Source organism: Equus asinus, chromosome 2 (assembly GCF_041296235.1).
Source record: "Equus asinus isolate D_3611 breed Donkey chromosome 2, EquAss-T2T_v2, whole genome shotgun sequence".
NCBI lineage: Eukaryota > Metazoa > Chordata > Mammalia > Perissodactyla > Equidae > Equus > Equus asinus.
In genome coordinates this window covers 35,904,523-35,923,022 of record NC_091791.1, presented here as the reverse complement: position 1 = coordinate 35,923,022, position 18,500 = coordinate 35,904,523, and the positions used below count along the sequence as shown (strand labels likewise).

Sequence of the window (18,500 nt, the reverse complement as noted above, 5' to 3'; positions counted from 1 at the left end):
TGCAGAAAGGGGTGGAGGAAAGGGAGGTTGCATGTATAAAACATGGCCAGCCTGGTCTGCCCCCAGGTCAGTTGTATGTGAAGATGAGGCGGGGTGGCACAGTTTCCCTTAACAGGGACTGTGGGATTCTTTAAGACATCTAGCTCAATAACAAATCATAATGTTGAAATCAAACATATTTAGAGGAATCCGTAAAGAATTAGGATCAGAATTTCATCCTCTTTATAGAATATGACCTTTTAAAGTCTTTTTAAATATATACAAGATAATAAAATAGGTAGCCCACTCAACTATATTTAGAACGTGTGTATAATTTTACAAATCCTTGTGCATGGAATCCTTGTCCACAGAAAATTGCAATTGAATTTAGAATGGAAGGACTTAGACAGTCATTACCTTAACTGGAGGAATATGTTTTCCCTTTTATAAGAAACTTTTTTGTTAGAATAGAATACAAGTAAATAAAAGTGCATATATCCTAAGTGTACACCTGTACTTTTTAAGATTTTATTTTTTTTAGAGCAGTTTTCGGTTCACAGTAAAATTGAGGAGAAGGCACAGAGATTTCCATACACCCTCATCCTGACACATGCATAGCTTCCCTGTTACCCACTTCCCCCACTAGAGTGGTACATTTGTTACAATTGATGAAGCTACATTATCATCTAGAGTCCACAGTTTACATTAAGGTTCACTCTTGCTGCTATGCATTCTATGGGTTTGGACAAATGTATAAGGACATGTATCCATCATTATGGTATCATACAGAGTATTTTCATTGCCCTAAAAATCCTCTATGCTCTGTCTATCCATCCCTCCCTCCCCACCACCATGACTTTTTATGAAGTGAACACCCTTGTAACCATCACCCAGGTCAAGAAACCAAACATTACCGTTACCCCAAAGACTCCCCTTGTGCCTCCTTCCAATTACTACTCACCTCCACGGGTAAGCACTACCCTGACTTGCCCCAGCAGAGGTTAGTTTTGCTGGGTTTTGTACTTTATATAAGTGTAATCATATAGAATATACTTTATTATGTTCTGGCTTCTTTACCTTGACTTAGGTTTGTGAGATTCATCATATTTTTTAATGTAATTTTAGTTTTAGTCAGAGGTTTTAATCCTTGAAATCTAGTTCAACAACATTATTTAGCCAGGAACTGTGCCCAGGGCTGGGGACACAAAAGCAAATAGAGGTACGTCCCTGCTGTAAGGAATATTCAATCTAGTAATGCAGTAAGGACCAGAATTTCATGTAAAGTGAATTCTTCTTTGTTTAACAAATATTTGTTCAGTGTCCACTATGGGACAGACACTATTACAGGTGCTAGGGATAAGCAATGAACAAACAGATAAAAATTCTAGTGGAAATCCTCTGTTTTATTTCCCTGACATGTGTGGGCAAGTTCTGCCCACTAATAGCCATTTTCCGCTCTGTTTTGCATCTGATTCAACATAAGGAGAAATAGTGATGAAAGCTATTTCTTCTGGCAACTTGGAGTGTGTGATTATGAAGTGGCTGGTCCAACCATGGGGCAGTTTGTAAACCAGTGAGCATGGGAAATATTTCTCTCTATCTATTTCTGCCTTATTCCGTTCTGTCTATTCTTGACGCTGCCTATACAGAATGAAACGAAAATCCGGAACCTAAGGAAACCTTTGGATGTTAGCTTACCTTGAAGTAAGGCTGAGCAGTCTTGTTGTTTTCCAGAACTGTGAAGTGAGAAGAGACAATTGCCCAAATTTGACTGAAATCGTAAACCTTTGAAAATATTTTAATAACAATGGATATCTAATACATACCACTATTCATTAGTGTTGACTTTTCAGAACCTAGTCAATTACTTGACTATAAATCTGTGACATTGGAGGGAAGAGAGAGAGAAGAGAATTCAACATCACTCCAGGACTGACAGCTTGGGAATAAACGCAAGAGATTATCTAGTTTTGTTTGTTTGGTTCGTTTTTCCCCTCATTTTTATGGAAAATTTCAAGCATATATAAAAGTTAATAGTAAAATTCACTTCCATGTACCCATCTTTTAGCTTCAAAAATTATCAACTCATACTCATCCCTAACCCACTGCTGTCCCACTATTCTGATTATTTTGAAGCAATCCTAGATGTCAGATAAATTATTCATAATTGTCCAGAAAGTGGGATCTCCTAGTTTTAATCCCCTTAGTTAAGAGGCTCAGAGAGGTGAAGTCACTAAGTTAGTTAGCAGCAGCTATTTTTAATTGCTAGATTTCAAAAGTAAGTGTTAAAAAGGTTACTAACAAAGAGTACTGGATTTTATATAGTGCAATTAAACAGTATGTATGCGACATAAGTTGTCAAATTATGTCAAACATCTGGTTGGGTCCATGACCATGGCCACATTTTGGACAATAGTTACAAGTGGAATAGGAGCCTCCTCCACACAAGAACTTTAACGTGTAGACCTAATGTCACTTGACCCTGTATAAAAATTTGTCATCAGAACATTTAAAACCTTATTTTCAGCTTGTATCAACACCTTGTCTAATAGGTTCCATAAATTAATGCTCACTCTAAAAAAAATAACTTTGTGTTATTTGGCCTATAATCACCTCTTTTAAGTCTCCCATTCAGAAAACTGGCAAGTTCTCCGAAGAGTTGAACCGAGTTTGGGGACTGCTGGTTCATGTTCCTTTTCATCAATTTTGAAACCAAATCCCTCTGGATTTTGAATTGCAAATAAATTTGTCCAAGTGAATGAGTTCTTTTCAACTATTTAGTAATAAAATGGGCCTAAGACTCTTCCCAAGCTTCATTGTGTCCCATCTTCAGCCTGTGCTATTTTCAAAGAAGGAGGTGAGTTGCTGTTCATTGAGCCAGTGTCAATGGCTTATCTATTATGAGATATCACAGCACAACCAGGAATGGAGCTATTTTTCTACGTTTCCCAGGTTTAAAATCCTGAAGCACCATTGTCTGGCCTGGTCAGAATGTTCCAGAAGTTTCTAGAGCAAGAGGGAAAGATTCTGTTAGTGTCTTCTTCATGAAAATGTGCAAAAAGTTGATTTGGCGTCTCCGACTGTCATACTTGCCCGATTGCATCTCAAAATGTTACCCAGGGCATGTGACAGCCATCACTGTGAGGAGTGGGGCACGAAGCCCCCGTTTGATGAGCATTTGATGAGGAGATAATCGGGGGTGAAAAAAAGCTACAAAAATTACCTGAATAAATATCACTGTGGAAGCAGATATCCAGACATTTTTCCTTACACAACTCCCACTTGTTTCTTTGAGAGATAAAAGCAGCAAAGCTTGACAATCTGTCAGTTTAACCGTTTTCATTGTGTACTTTTTCTGGGCAGGTTATTCACATCGAACTCCTTTGATGTGATCAGTGATGATGCTTTTATTGGTCTTCCACATCTAGAGTATTTGTAAGTAAAAAACCTTTTTTGTGCATAGTGATTCAGGACAAGTGCTCTCGGGTTCCTACAGCTGTCTGACAAAAAATATTATAACCTGTTACAGATTCATAGAAAACAACAACATCAAGTCCATTTCAAGACACACTTTCCGGGGACTAAAGTCTTTAATTCACCTGTAAGTATGAATGTTGCTATTACTTTTTAAGTTTGCCAACGGACAATGCAGTTTGATAATCTGTGGTTAAAGTGCCCACCTTATGGGAATCCATGAAAATTTAAGGAACCCAGAAAATTCCTGTCCATGCAAAGTTGCCATCTCTCCCTGTCATCAGCCAATGTGTGCCCAGGACATTGATTACTATTAATATGATTAGCTTAAACCAACCATAATTAGGAAAACAATCTAATGCAGGGAAATTGTGGGACTGAAATAACTTTTTCCTTATCTATATCGTTACTCACTTCATGGGTAATTATGGGTTGACAATATAGCTCAATCTGATATTTGCTGTTCTTCTTTTCTCTTTATAAGCCCTGACTTCATATACATTTAAACATGTGCTATAACCACAGGCAATGTCTACACAGTACCTACACACTTTATTTATCAATGAAATATTTAATTATTCCTTGAGGAGTTAGAGCCACGTCAGTTGTTCTTAACGGGGCAATTTTGCCTCCTAAGGAACATTTAGTAATATCTACAGACATGTTTGATTGTCACACCTGGGGGATGTAACTGGCATCTTGTGGATAGAGGACAGCGATGCCCCTAAACATCCTATGATGCACAGGTCAGCCCTCACGACAAAGAATTATCCGGCCTAAAATGGTATAATGCTGAGGATGAGAAACCCTGAACAACATGAACCAAATAATTTGTTCCACCTCCTTCAGACACACACGCGCACACACACACACTCACACACACACACAGTGATATTTTTAAGGAAACTAGAAGAACATGAGAAGAAAAGGCACTACCATTTATTAAGTGCCTAATATTATGCTGGTCATTATGCTTTACGTGAATTTTCATTTAATCCTCTCAACAGTCCTGCCAGATAGGCACAATAATCCCCATTTTAGAAATGTTGAAACAGGCTTGGAGGGGATACACGACTAGTGAACAAGTAGTTATGTAATTATGCTAACATCAGCTCAGTCGTTGAACTGCAATGGCTATTCATCCATTGAAAAACCATTTCTCCAATACCTGATATATCTCATTATTCTTAGCTCAAGAAGCAGGAGATCTAAGCCTTGTAGTCATTCTGTCAGCTTTAACCTGTTCCCTCACAATACCTCATTCCCAGCTCTATTCTAGGCCCCAAGATGCAGCAGGGAACAAAGCAGACAAAAATGCCTGCCCTTTGAGGCTGCAGTCTAGTGTGTCCACGTGGTCATCACGATGCCCCTGCCACGCCCTGCCTCTACTGCTGTTTGGATTTGAAGCAAGGGGAAACTGATGGCCAGATGTAGTTTACAAAATCATTATACCTTTCAAGGCTTCTGTATGTAGTCATTATAATAAAAACAGCATTTGCAATGCTGCTCTGCACATCACTGATATAATGTGATGCAAAAAATGGCTGTGTGTTGTATGAATGTTATGTCATTTTATCACAGAACCAACACTGCCAAACCTAATTTTTCAGACAAAAACAAATAAAAGAAATGAATATATGGAAGGAGAAATGGAAGCTCACGACCTCAACTTGAGATCTACTTTATTGACGTAAATCCCATTTAACATAGCCTGTGTCCAATGCTGAGCATCAAGAGGGGCTGAAGGAGGATTGAAAAGATCCAAGTGCCCTCTCTGGGATCCCATGATACAAGTCTTGCTATGCCCCTTGGTTCATTCAAGTGTCTTCTCTCCAGCCTAAAGCCATCTGGAAGGAAGAAAGGAAAAAAGATGGAAGGATGGAAGGGAAGGAAGAAAGAAGGAAGGAAGGAAGAGAGAGAGAAAGGAAGGAAAGAGGGGAGAGGAGTGGAATGACAAGGAAAGGAGGAAGGTGGAAGGAGGAAAGGAGGAGAGAAAAATCTGTATACAACACCCTACTGAAGAGCACCTATTTTGTTTGAGTAGAGCCTATCATGTCCATCAAATGAAATGGGAATTTAAATTTGGGTCATAATGAGGCCCTTTCTTTAGAGATATAAAGACTATGAGAAGGGGACACCAGTACAGCATGTGCTTAATATCTAGAAATCTTCAAGCTCAAGGGAACACCAAAGGCAGCCTTCAAAGAGAAAAACATGAATCTGAAGGGTCAATCAGTGAAACGGAAGTCCCACCTCTCTGACCGGGTGCTGGAGGTGGCAAGGAGGTGTTATGAGGGAACAGGTTAAAGTTGACTGAGTGACTGTGACCCTTAGCTCTCTTGCATCTTTATCTAACACTTGGGTTGACTCATACAGCATTGCCAGTATTGGGTTGTTTTTGAGCTACAAAAATGCCAGTGCCATCTGGTTCATCTTAAATAGTCTCTAGGATGTGCCACACAAAGATGAGTAAGATGCAGTTCCAACCTGGAGGAGCTCAGTCTAGCAAGAGGAAGTAGACAAACAAATATTTTCTCGCTGAGTGCCTTTGTTCCCAAGTTCTGTTTTCCTTCTCATTATGCTCTTTTCTAATTTCCTTTCTCCTTCTTTTTTTTCTTTTCTTCTTTCCTTTCAAGGAGAGATGGGATGGGAGGATTTGAAACCCAAATGTCTCTCTCACTGCTCGGTACATCAAGTTCATTTGCCATTACTTACCACATAAATAAATCTGACATTTGTTTGATCCATTAATTTCCTTTTTAAGATTTTAGGTTTCAAAGTCACTTTTCTCTGACCAATTCTTCCTAAACAAGGACAAATGTTCAAGCAGTGAGGGGTGATCATCTCGCTCCCTGACGTGTACATACCGCAGGAAGAGTTTCCAAGACTTTTCATATTCTTGACTTTATTATAGGCACCTGATGACCATAAGAAAGAGACAGGGCAGTAGCACTACCCGCATTGACCAATGAGACCGAGGAGGCGCACCCTGAGTTTAAGCTGCTCCTCAGTTGGTAGCGGTAAAGCTGAAGCGTCCGGTAGGCTTTAATAAGATGTCTTGTGCCCTCTCCACCATAACAGTTGTAGTGGGACCAGAAAGCTTTTATTGAGCTGGCTGGATCGATTCATGAGGCAAGATCTGAGGAGCAAATATGGCCAGGGAAGAAAGAGAAGATCCTGAAGGCAGCAGCCCTACCCTCGCTCTTAGTCTCCGATTGCAAATAGCTGGGATTAGACATACACTTATAGATCCGACTGGTTCCCACTCTGGCCTAACATTAAAGCTACTCCAAGGGACCCACCTGAGCATTGATATAAATTCAGTTAGTTCCTAAAGGAGGAATGAATTTATCTCACCTTCTTATCCAACTATCTTAGTAGACTTAACTTCTAAAGAGACATTTACAGACAACTTAAAAGTTACTGTATATACCCCCACTCCCCCTTGAACTAGCCCTCGAAAAAGGGAGAGTTCCTTATATTGAAGTCCTTACAAAGCCAGTCAAATCCTGGGCCCTTCTGTCTGTTACTTCATTTTCAATTACTGTCCTAATGTTAAACATGTTTAATGTTTGAATAGTTCGAATATTTCAACAAGGTTTGAATTTTTCTGATGACCACGTATTACTTTTGAAATCAGAGAAAAATTGAAAAAAAAAAAGTTTTTGGCCAAAGATGGCAAAACCTCTAAACAGTATGTATTGGTTTCTGTTAATACCCAAGAGCATTTTTACTAACGGTTCCCTTGGTCGTCGCATAATGTCACTGTGGCTAAAGCCCAGGGGAGGCAGGATGGTTTGCATGCATGTTTAAAAATATTTGAGGAAAATTATCATCGATCTATATGTGGTTTGGAGCATCTATTGGCTGCTCAGCACTATGGGGATGGAAAAGATGTAGATAGCAGTCCCCAAACTCAGGGTTCCTGTGTGTCCCCAATCAGTCAGGCAAGATGTCAGCCTTCGCAATGACGTGCATGTAAAGAGGCAGTGTGATATAGTGGCTGAGGGTGATGTTTGCCCCTAGACTGTCTGAGTTCAAAGCCTCTTACCAGCTGTGGGACTTAGCTTCTTTATGCCTCAGATTTCTTATGTGTAAAATGAGGGTGATGATAGCAATCTGTAAAAATAGGGATGGGGTATAACAAGGTACTTCAGATTTCCTAGCTCCTAAAGCTGTCACGAGACTAAATGAATTAGTCTACACAAAGTGCTAGAACAGAGCCTGGTATACAGTAAGCTCCACTATATGGAAACAAACTAAAACTCACTGCCTAACCTCTGTTGGTCCTGGATCTGGATTCCAAATGCTGCAGTGTATTTATCCCCTTCAAACATTTTGTATGAAATTAAAATAACTGCACTTGAAGCACCACAAATTCAGTGAGACACCAGCTCAAGCTGAGAATCTGCACTGCAGGAGGCTAGGAGCTCCCCAGATGGCTGTGGGCGATGCTTTCTTAGCAGCAGAGCCCAGTGGCACTGAAACAAACGTGCTGTCTGAGCCAGTCTGGTCTGCCTTAGAGAGAAGACTTTCCAGTAGGTTCCATAGTCAGAATCAGGTTTTCTCAGGTAAACCAGGAAAACACCAAAGTGGGGGGAAAGGTCATCATTTCTGTTGGGAAGGAAAGACTTTCTGCCACTGAGAATGCTTGACCTTACTCAGCTGGTCTCAAGGCAGCTAGATGTTCAGTTGGGCAGTTTCCTGGGTGTTTTAAAGAATGTTTCTTGGGTAGACTCTGAATCAGGACCTAGAGGATGGTGCTTCACTGAAGGCGCACTTTAAAGAGTTTCCATGTTGCTTTGGAGTTATTCCCACAGTGAAGCTGAGAGGAAGGAGAGCACTTTGTGAGCAGTGGGCCCATGTGATGTGGGGGTGGGTAGCAATGGAATTCGCAGGGCTTTGCACCTTCTCCCTGATTCAGTGTCTTGGTACTGACAAGGGCCTGAGAGAAGCATCCTCTGTTCTTTTCTTTGTCTAGATTGATGCCCTTCCTCTCCTCCACTCCAGCCTGCCCCATTCATTCATTCATTTGAAAGTATCTATTGAGGGCTTACTTTGTGCCAGGCCTTGGGGATACAGTGGTAAGAAAAACATCCTTCCAGTACTCACTACAGAATCATCCTAGAAAAAAAATTAACATGAAATGTTTTCTCTAATCTCTCATTGCCTTGTCTTCACTCCTCTCTCAATCAGTTCAATCCACCATCAGATATTCCAAAGCACTCCTACCACCCAGAAAAACCTGTTGTCAAACTCATTGACTCTTAACTACTTGGCTTAAAGTACTGCCTCTCCTAGGATCACTGTATTATTATTAAAGATGAAACCGTAAGTCTCTCATAGTGAAAAGTACAAAGATGTGATTTAAGAGCTCGAACAGAACTTGGAGATCATTCTGACCAAGAGATCGCTCACTTTGTAGAAAAGGAAACAGAGCTCAAACTCATATATGCCATTCCTGGCCCATGTCATGTCCACCACACTCTGCTGCTGAGTCCAGGGAGCCCGGAACAAGCCTGACAGACAAGGGGTTGGCTTGGGCAGGAGCCTGGTTTTCCTTCAGTCATTTCATGTAGAAGGTCTTTTTCCTGACAACTCTGGCGGCTACCTCTGACTCCTTGACTTTCTCTCCCTTGTCCTTCAAATTTTTCTTCCTCATATGCCTAACAGTACACATATTTAGTTTTAAAATTCAGGACTGTTGTGACCCTCGCCCAAGGTCAAAAGAGGAAGGATGTGCGCCACACCAATTCAGGCCTACACTCTTTCATGCCACCACACTCTAGAGGAGAGAGAAGAGGACCAGAGACCTTGGGGACAGGTAGCACGGCTCTCCAGAATCACTTGCTTTCCACATTAGCGTCCCCATGAGAAGGGCTCTGTATTAATGATTGAAAGAAAATATGACAAAATCTGGTTGCCTCGGCTAGGATGATTATTGTTTTTTTCCTTTTTAAAAATAATGTTTGTACTTTCCAAATTTTCTTGAAGTGAAGAAATAATAATTATTACGTATGTGTATATGTATGTATGCGTATATATGCATATATGATATGTGTGTGTGTGTATAGATAAGTAAAATATATATGTATACCTCAGTAAAAGATGGGACATTTAAGAATGCCAAGGCAGAGACATCTCTCTCTGCAGAGAGACAAAGAGAATAGGTGATCTCAACCTTCTGAATTGAGCATTTAAAAGTGCTTAGGTATTCAGTATCACTGTTTTTGCCAACAACAACAAAGAAAAAGATGTATTTTGTGGTCTTGATTATCTAACATAAGGCTTAAAAGTTCACCTGCAGAAACAGAATTTTTCCTGGAATCCATTTCAAATGTGTATATAAAATATCAGCAGCTGCCTGTGTTAATTCTCACAAGAAATGAAATCAGTATTCTCTACTGAGTTTCGCAGATGTCAAGACAGAAAACTAGAAACGTTAAATTAAACTGACCAAAGTCACACCCTGAGAGTGATAAAGCGCAAATCGAATCCCCTCTCTACTGGAGACAAAGCCAGCACCCGAACTCCTACATGCACTAAATGAGGCAGGGAATAAGAGCTATGACCATTTTTACAAAAGATACACAACATATTCCAACCAGAGCTTCCATAGAGGAAAAGGGAATAATAACTTTAAGTTATTACTCTGTGAAACTCAATGCAGAGATGGAATCTGAAGAAACAAATAATCCTAACGTCAACCCTAAAATAACCCTAACCCAAGATATGCTGTTTCAATATCTCTAGCTGTTTGAACAACCTACTAGGCACCAGATCTCATTTCATTCACTCTTTTGCATGAGGACCAAAGGCTGAGCAGGCTTCTGGGAGCATCACGGAACTTGCCCCTTTTCCTCCATGGTAACCCTGGCCCGAAGCCCTCAGCAGCTCTCCCCTGCAGAGAATCTCCTGTAAGCTCCCAGAAGCCCATGGTGGTTTCTGGAGGCTCCAGGCCCTCCTCAAAGCTGAGTTTCAGCTGGTTCTAGGAAACCACATGGATGGCTCCATGGCTTGGCTGACTATAGTCCTAAACTTCCCCAGACAGTGAGGGCCTGAAGCCATATGAGAATCTTGTGGAAAAGAAGATAGCTCCATCCTGAAGCCATCTCATGAAAGAGGTTGACATCATCTGACTACTCAGGCACCCAAGTGTTAACCATGACAGTTATTTGCACTATATCCTGTAACTTTGGAACTTTATGAATGCAGCCAAGTGATCGATTTAGGATGATTGAATGCTCACTGGACAGAACCATTACATACACAGATCCTAAGCAATGGGGTCCTTTTAAAAATTCAACTTTAGGGGCCCGCCCCGTGGCCCAGTGGTTAAGTTCGCGTACTCCGCTGCGGTGGCCCAGGGTTTCGCTTGTTCGGATCCTGGGCGTGGACATGGCACGGCTCGTCAGGCCACGTTGAGGCGGCATCCCATATGCCACACCTAGAAGGACCTGCAGCTAAGATATACAACTATGTACCAGGGGGGATTTGGGGAGATAAAGCAGAAAAAAAAAAAAAAGATTGGCCACAGTTGTTAGCTCAGGTGCCAATCTTTAAAAAAAAAAAATTAAAGTTTATTCTTTGTTTCTTCTAAATTTAAAATAACAATACATGCTTGATGATAAAAATTCTCACAATCTCCAGACGTCTCCATCTCCATTGCAAAACCGAAAGGTTCCAGCTACCTCAAGATGTAACCTTGGTCAACAGTTTTTATATTCTCCTTCCAGACCTGTCTTTATGCATCTATAGACATATATCCTTCCTCCCCGAGTGGGATTACACTCTGCATGCTATTCTCCAACTGTCTCTTTTTCACTTAGGCATTATTTCATATCAAGTCATAAAGATTTACCTCATTTTTTAAAATCTCCTGGAAAATATTCCATGTTAGGTATGAACCATCATTTATTTACACAATCCCTTATTAATGGACATGTAGGTTGTTTCCAATTCTTTGCTAATCTAGGCAATGCTAGATTAAATATCTTTCCCCAATTGTGCAGTGGGCCTCTAGTATTCCCAGTTTCTCTTCACTTGGGAATTGGTAAAAACTCCAAACTGGCCATAGCTAAGACATGTGAAGAGTCATTTCACATTTCTTCTTAACTTTTCAGGCTCTGCTGATCCCCTTCTGTGTCTTCAGTGCATCCTTCATCCTGTACCCATCAGCCTGCACTGGAAGCTTGCTTTATATCAGGGCCCTGTTCCACTTTTTGCAGAATAATTCCCAGGCTCTGTCAGCACTGCTTTCCTAAGACATTCTCTGCCCAAATCCCTGGTGTCTGCTTTCTTTTTATCCACATGTAACCCATTGGCCTGGGCTTTGGGCAGCCAGAAGACTCCTTCTCATTTCTGAGCCTTCTTCCTCTTGTTTCTGCTTCTTTTAAGAGTCCAGGCAGCCTCCTCATGCCTGCCCCTCACCAAACCTAGACATGAAGCTCCATTCCATCTCCTTCAGAAACAGTACCCTGAGTCAGTATTCCCTCGAATTTGGAAGTATAACAGAGAAGGGGTCACACTGGGTGCAGTAAATCCATCCACCATTTCTCCTTCCGACATCCCTCATGTTCCTCTGCCTCCCCCACCCTCTGGTTCCTAGGATGAGAGCTTCCCTATCACAAGAAGTCCTCAGGAAACACAATGCCTCATTCCACAGCCCATCAGGCCAGCCTGCTTTCATCAGCCCCATCCTGCAATTCTGTTGAATTAGAAGTCCTCCATCTCGTTGTGCAAAAATGATGTCTCTCTATCCTAGAAGCCCCATCGCTCCAAGTCTGTATCCCCCCAGCCACTTCTGCAGTTGGCCTTCACCTTGGGTATGTGGGGCCTAGAGCTCTGTCCTTTGGGGAGGAAGTGGAAACCCTAGATTCACCCGTTGGCACCTTGGCAGCAACACAAACATGGTGCCTCTTCCTGTGCAACCCTAGGGGCAGCAGTAATCCAGGACTTGACTGTTTCATCATTTAATGCCCACTGTCCTGTGACCCAGCCTCCTCTAAGCTTGTGCCCTGAAGCCAGCTGCAGTTTGTGCTGGTTTCTGAGGAAGGGATGTCCACTTAGGAGAAGTTAGCATGAGAACTGTAAGACACATTGTGCCAGCAAATAAATTGAGACACATAACTTGGCAGTGACTCTGGACTGGTCCAAGACGCCAAGAAATCTCTTCATTCAACTACCAGGCAGGAAGATGAATTATGGAGGCATTCTCTTCAATAGTCTTCTTTAGCAGCATTTTATTAATACTACGTAGGTGGACAGTCATAACAGTTCATTCACATGGTCAGTTTTCTAAATGTTGTTTCTTGAGCAATGGACACACAGAAGCTCTTCTCCTTCTTTCCCTTGCTCCTCCTCCTCGTTGCGCTTTATTGAGGGTAGACCAGATGCCAGGTACCATACTGAGTTACCTCATTTACTTTGTCTAACAATCTTATGATATGAAGTATTATTACATCCACTTAAAAATGAAAAAACTGAGCCTCAGAGAAGATACATAACCAAGTCATACAGCCAGTAAATAGTGGAGTCAGGATGCAAATCGAGCTCACAATAACTCCAAAGCTGTGCCCTTCTTTATAAAATGGACCTTCATTGAGACTAGGACATTTGGATTCAGTTCCTACTCTCAGTTCCAAGGTTCATTGAAAAAGTTTTCCAGTCTAGTAGTGATTTCTAAAACTCAGAAAAACAACGTAATTAACTTAAAATTGATTTTAAAATTCTTGAACGTTTGCACTTGAGAAATCTCATATTAATTAGAGGAAGTGAAAGACATAGAAGACTTTTGAGAGTATTTTTAAGGGAATTTGAGAGAATTTTCAAGGACTTTAGAGGCTGACAGCATAGGCTCTTTTGTTTTACTTTAAAATTTTTATTCTGAAAATTAAAAACACTCCTAAGAAAAGTACGTAATATGTATATGTACACTGCTGGTTAAAAATAGAAAATTGCCAGTACCTAGTACCTTCCCCATCAGACAGCATCTGTTCTGTGTTATGTCCATGCTTCTGCAGTATGGACATATTTCCCTTATCTTGATACTATCAGGACTGTTTCCTCCTCATTAGCCTTAATTAGAATCATTCTAGTGGTATGTGGAAGAACAAATAGAAAGAGAAGGAGAAAACAATTCCTGTGAAAATACGGTAGGAACTGGAGGAAAGGGAAAGGAGGAAGTGATTAAAGAGGATGAATGGATGGATGAGTCTTTGTGAGAAAGGTATTTTCTGAGGTGGAATGAATGGAGTTAAAAGGAAACAAATATAGAAAAGACGGTGTGTGCTTTGGAAAGAAGAAAGGATATGCTGATGAAGGGATAGATTAGACAGGTCCCCAAACTCTAGAGGTGTTTGTACTACCACTTGGAGGTTTAGCTGCTCCCTGGAGCAAGTGAGGTGGAAGGAGGGAGGAGAAGGGCAGCCTGAGTGTGAAGGGAGAGGGCATCTGGAGATGGACACTGTCACCAGTTGGGAGACATCCCCCAGACTGAATGTGTGAGAGTGTGAATCTCAGATTCTGTTCTAAATAGAAAGATCAATGCCCAGGCATCATTTTCTTGCTGCTATTTGAGGGGTGTTGGGGTTTTTTCACCATGATACACGAAGTGCCATAAATACTGAGTGAGTGATGAAGAAAAGAGGCCAGGAATTGAAAATACAATAGCAGGAATCTGCGTAGTATCTTAGAAGAGAAAAAAAAAAAAAGCACTGCACGTAATTTGGTATATTTTGGACAGAACAAAAGGCTTCATAATTAAGCTTTATCATAAAATGCATTTACTTAGTTTATGACTACAGTTTACATCATTCTTTTTTTTTTTTTTCCAGGAGCCTTGCAAACAACAATCTCCAGACACTCCCAAAAGACATTTTCAAAGGCCTGGATTCTTTAACAAATGTGTAAGAGGACCTAAGAAATCACTGATTAATTCGTTAGTTTGCAATGATTAACAAAGAAACCTGGTATTGGTGATTAGAATTTTTAATTGGCTTTAAAATTAAATTAGAATTTTAAATTTTAAGTTGGCTTAAATTTTCAATTTACTTGGACTGAAGTTTGAATCTTCTATGGTATTTACCCCTGGAAATCCTGAAAATATAGTGCCCAGGCATGCCTTTGACAAAGTGTGTGTCTGTATGGGAGCGAGTGACGATGAGGGACTTTCAGTGGGTGGAAAGAAGAGGCCCAGACAGAAATTTCAAGATGCTTTTTTCTCATGAGGTCCAGGAAATGGGGCTACAAAGGGAAAACATAAAGGAGTCTGGGAAACTGACAGAGTCAAGATGAAAGGTTACACCCATGGGCTGGTCAGTCAACAGAGAAATGGAGCAGGAAGTGGGGGAAGGGAGGAGAGTTTGCCTTTTCTCTCATTAGACTGAACAACAACTCTAGGCTTAATCCCCAGGAATTTGGCTTAAGCCCCAGAAAGGGAATGAACTTAATTATTTTTGACCCTTTTTCAAACAAAAGAGCTTTCAAACTTTGACTTTTAAGCCTCAGAGTGAAAGATCTTTGTAAGGAATTTGTATATTTTGCTGTAAGCAAAGCGAGTAATATATGCCTAACCCTCTCAAAAGCAATTTCGCTTCATTAAGTGCCTTCCAGAACATTAGAAGGGTGTTTAAATGCCATAAGGTAGAATACAGGAACAAATGAAAGGATGTATGAAAAGAAAAGATTTCTTATTAATCAGGTACTTTGCTATAGAATATATATTCAAAACAACTTTTCTCCAATCACAAAAAATCTGTCAAGTATTTTCTCCTAAACTCAGTACTGAACTTCCAATCAGTAAGCTAATGAAAAACTTTCTTTGTTCCTTATAGTATTCCCCCAGCCCCTCCTCCATGCCTATTATCCCAATTCCTGAATGATGGTTTATTTCCAAGAAAGTGCCAGACTCAGGACGCTTCCAAGAGAGTCTCGGGCAGACCACAGTTATCCGCTCTGATTTAGGACAGCCCAGCAGCGTTGACACTCATTATTCTGGGTCAGAGTATTCTTGGGAGATGAGGTCAGTCCTGGGAATGTCTTGGAAGTTTATGATTCTCTATGGCAGACTTGGAGATATAGCTTATTTGGGGACCCTCTGGCCCATCTCTGTGTCAGCCTATGCCCCACACTAGCAAAAAAACCCCACTTGAAATTGGCTTAGTCTCTCCAGGGAATCCCGTAATGGATTTGCCTCTTGGTCCTACTCTGTTATGCCCAAATCAAGAATTATCTAAGAAGTACGGGGACCCATGCCAACTTGCCTTTTAGGAGATTTCTTGAATGTATCCCTTAAAAAACATTTTTAAATGCTTCAGCGTTTAAAAATTCTTCATGTGCTGTGTGAAGAGTAGGCAGTACCTATCTTAGGAGTTCTGTGTGACCAGAAAGGATTTTAGAAAAGAGATGGAACTTCTGAACAGAAGCAGTGCAAATAAACAGAGAACTTGGTGAGGTGGGATCATATGTGGAAATTTAAAATATCTATGCTGAATAGTTTATTATGGACATGAGCTATTGTATGTCTGTGTTAACTCTGCTGTGTCGAAGTCATTTCCTATTAAAATTGAATTTGTAGACCATGGAATAGGATCAGGATTAATTACATCTGTGAGGAAGAAGAAAAGCAAACAGCTTACTCAATTTGATTAAATATGAAACAGTTGAGGCCGGCCCTGTGGCCGAGTGGTTAAGTTCTCGTGTTCCGCTTCGGCGGCCCAGGGTTTCACCAGTTCGAATCCTGGGCACGGACATGGCACCGCTCGTCAGGCCATGCTGAGGTGGCGTCCCACATGCCACAACTAGAAGGACCCACAACTAAAATACACAACTATGTACTGGGGGGCCTTGGGAGAAAAAAGGAAAAAATAAAATCTTTAAAGAATAAATAAATAAATATGAAAGTGTCATCACTGCATTCTGTCCTCTAGACCTGTGCTATCCAATGTGGTAGCCACACGTGTGGTCACTAAGCACTTGAAAAGTGTTCCCAGTGTGACTGAGGAACCTAACTTTAAATTTCACAAAAATCAAGTAAAAAGCTAAATTTAATTTTAAAAACTGACTCTGGGTTCAATTACTGGGAAACTTTTAAGTATGTTTGGAACAACTTGGGGTGTGAATCTATTTTTTTCAACTGTAAATTTTATTAAATCTAAATATAGATCAGGTGTTCCTGATGAAAATTTTTCATTCAAATTGAGACATGCCGTAAGTATAAAATACACACTAGACTTCAAAGACTTAGTATTAAAAAAGAATGTAAATAATTTTTATACTGACTACACATCAAAATGATAACATGTTGTATATATTAGGTTAAGTAAAATGTATCATTAAAATTAATTTTACCTATTTCTTTTAACTTTTTTAACGTGTCTGTAGAAAATTTTAAATGACGTATGTGATTCACCTTCTATTTCTCTGGCGAGCACAGCTCTAGACGGAGCTAACTTTGACTCCAACAGGGAGTAAGTTACAAGTTCCCATTTCTGGGGTGGCCTTCCAGGGTTTGCTGCGGTAACTGTCTGAGCGCGAGGTGAATAGTTGGTCAGGTTCAAGGTAGATTGTGGGGCATCTCGCACACGATGATTATGGCTCATTCTGCACATGCGAATGGCTGAAGTAGAAGCCATATCTGTGTAAGCAGGGCCCACCTACAGCCAAAGCAGTTGGAGTCTGTCTTTCAGGGACCTGAGAGGGAATTTGTTTAACTGCGACTGTAAACTGAAGTGGCTGGTGGAATGGCTAGGCCACACCAACGCAACTGTCGAGGACATCTACTGTGAAGGACCCCCAGAATATAAGAAGCGCAAAATCAATAGTCTCTCCTCCAAGGATTTTGATTGCATCATCACAGGTAATGTATTCCAAATCATTTCATTTCATAAAATGAAAATAGGGGCTGCATTTTTTGCATGTGCACGGACTGACATGTTTTATATCTTAAAGACCAAGCAACTTAATTTTAAAAATACTACGAACGATTAAAACTTCATGTGTTTGAAAGCAAAGTAAAATTGCTATTTTACTATTTCCCTAAAAAAAAATTTATTTCTTATGGACATTTGAGATCTAGCCGAGGAACAAGGCATTAGCACACGGTTACTCATCATTTCCTATTTTTGCAGAATTTGCAAAGTCTCAGGACCTGCCTTATCAATCACTGTCCATAGACACTTTTTCTTATATGAATGATGAGTATGTAGTCATCGCTCAGCCTTTTACTGGAAAATGCATTTTCCTTGAATGGGACCATGTAGAAAAGACCTTCCGGAATTATGACAACATTACAGGTACGAAAAGCCTGATCATATTTGGAGTGGAAAGTTAAGCTGCTTGGGCCAAGGACAACAGGAAAAAATGGGTGGGTGTGGGGAAATGCTTTAGGCAGGCTTAGGGTCGTTGGAATGCCAGCTCTGCCATTTACTAAGTGACCTGGGATTGTTCCCTAAACCTTAATTTCCTCACTTGTAAAATGGGAATAATAATACTTAATTTACAAGGCTGTTATAAGATGATGCCATCATATATTCAAGAAACTTAACATAGAACCTGGCTTAGTAAATATGCAATAAAAGGTGGATTATTTTTCTTTAAAGGAAAAGTATTGGACTAGGAATCATGAGTTCTAATCCAGGTTCTGCCACAAACCAACTGGGAAAGTCACTCACTCTCACTGGGGCTGCTTTTTCTTAGCTATAAAATAAGGATGCTATTTTAGATCACTGAATCTCAAACTTTGTTTCACAAACATTACTTCCGCAAAATATTAATATATGCCTCGTGACAAAAAGGGTTTTGTGTTCCCCTAAATCTGTGAACTGTATCTCCCACTTGGAGATTCATACACTTTAGAGGCTCTGGGAAGTCCTGCAGTTAGGAAACAACCGTTTCTAGTATTTTTTGCATTTAATTTGACCACGAAAGCCAATTTTTTTCCATGAAAACTTTTACTTAGGTGATCTCTGAAGTTTCTTTCTCATCTCAACCATTTTTAAATTTTTAAGTGATAAACTAGAACACGGGGCTCCCTCTGAAATATTTAC

The 18,500-nt window shown here is 40.4% G+C and overlaps 1 protein-coding gene and 1 long non-coding RNA gene across 4 annotated transcripts in view; one reads left to right on the top strand and one right to left on the bottom strand.

Moving 5' to 3' along the window:
- LOC139040396 (uncharacterized) overlaps nucleotides 1-18,500 on the bottom strand; it is a 37,868-nt gene that overhangs the window by 95 nt on the left and 19,273 nt on the right. Inside the window, exon 2 of the long non-coding RNA XR_011494882.1 lies at nucleotides 1,678-1,715. This is a non-coding gene — a long non-coding RNA (uncharacterized lncRNA). The remainder of the gene's footprint in view (nucleotides 1-1,677; nucleotides 1,716-18,500) is intronic.
- LGI1 (leucine rich glioma inactivated 1) overlaps nucleotides 1-18,500 on the top strand; it is a 37,022-nt gene that overhangs the window by 15,510 nt on the left and 3,012 nt on the right. For all 3 annotated transcript variants that reach the window (XM_044753917.2, XM_070486952.1, XM_014862966.3), the window contains 5 exons: nucleotides 3,343-3,414; nucleotides 3,509-3,580; nucleotides 14,289-14,360; nucleotides 17,142-17,311; nucleotides 17,583-17,747. In XM_044753917.2, coding sequence (XP_044609852.1) covers nucleotides 3,343-3,414; nucleotides 3,509-3,580; nucleotides 14,289-14,360; nucleotides 17,142-17,311; nucleotides 17,583-17,747 — 551 coding nt within the window. The remainder of the gene's footprint in view (nucleotides 1-3,342; nucleotides 3,415-3,508; nucleotides 3,581-14,288; nucleotides 14,361-17,141; nucleotides 17,312-17,582; nucleotides 17,748-18,500) is intronic.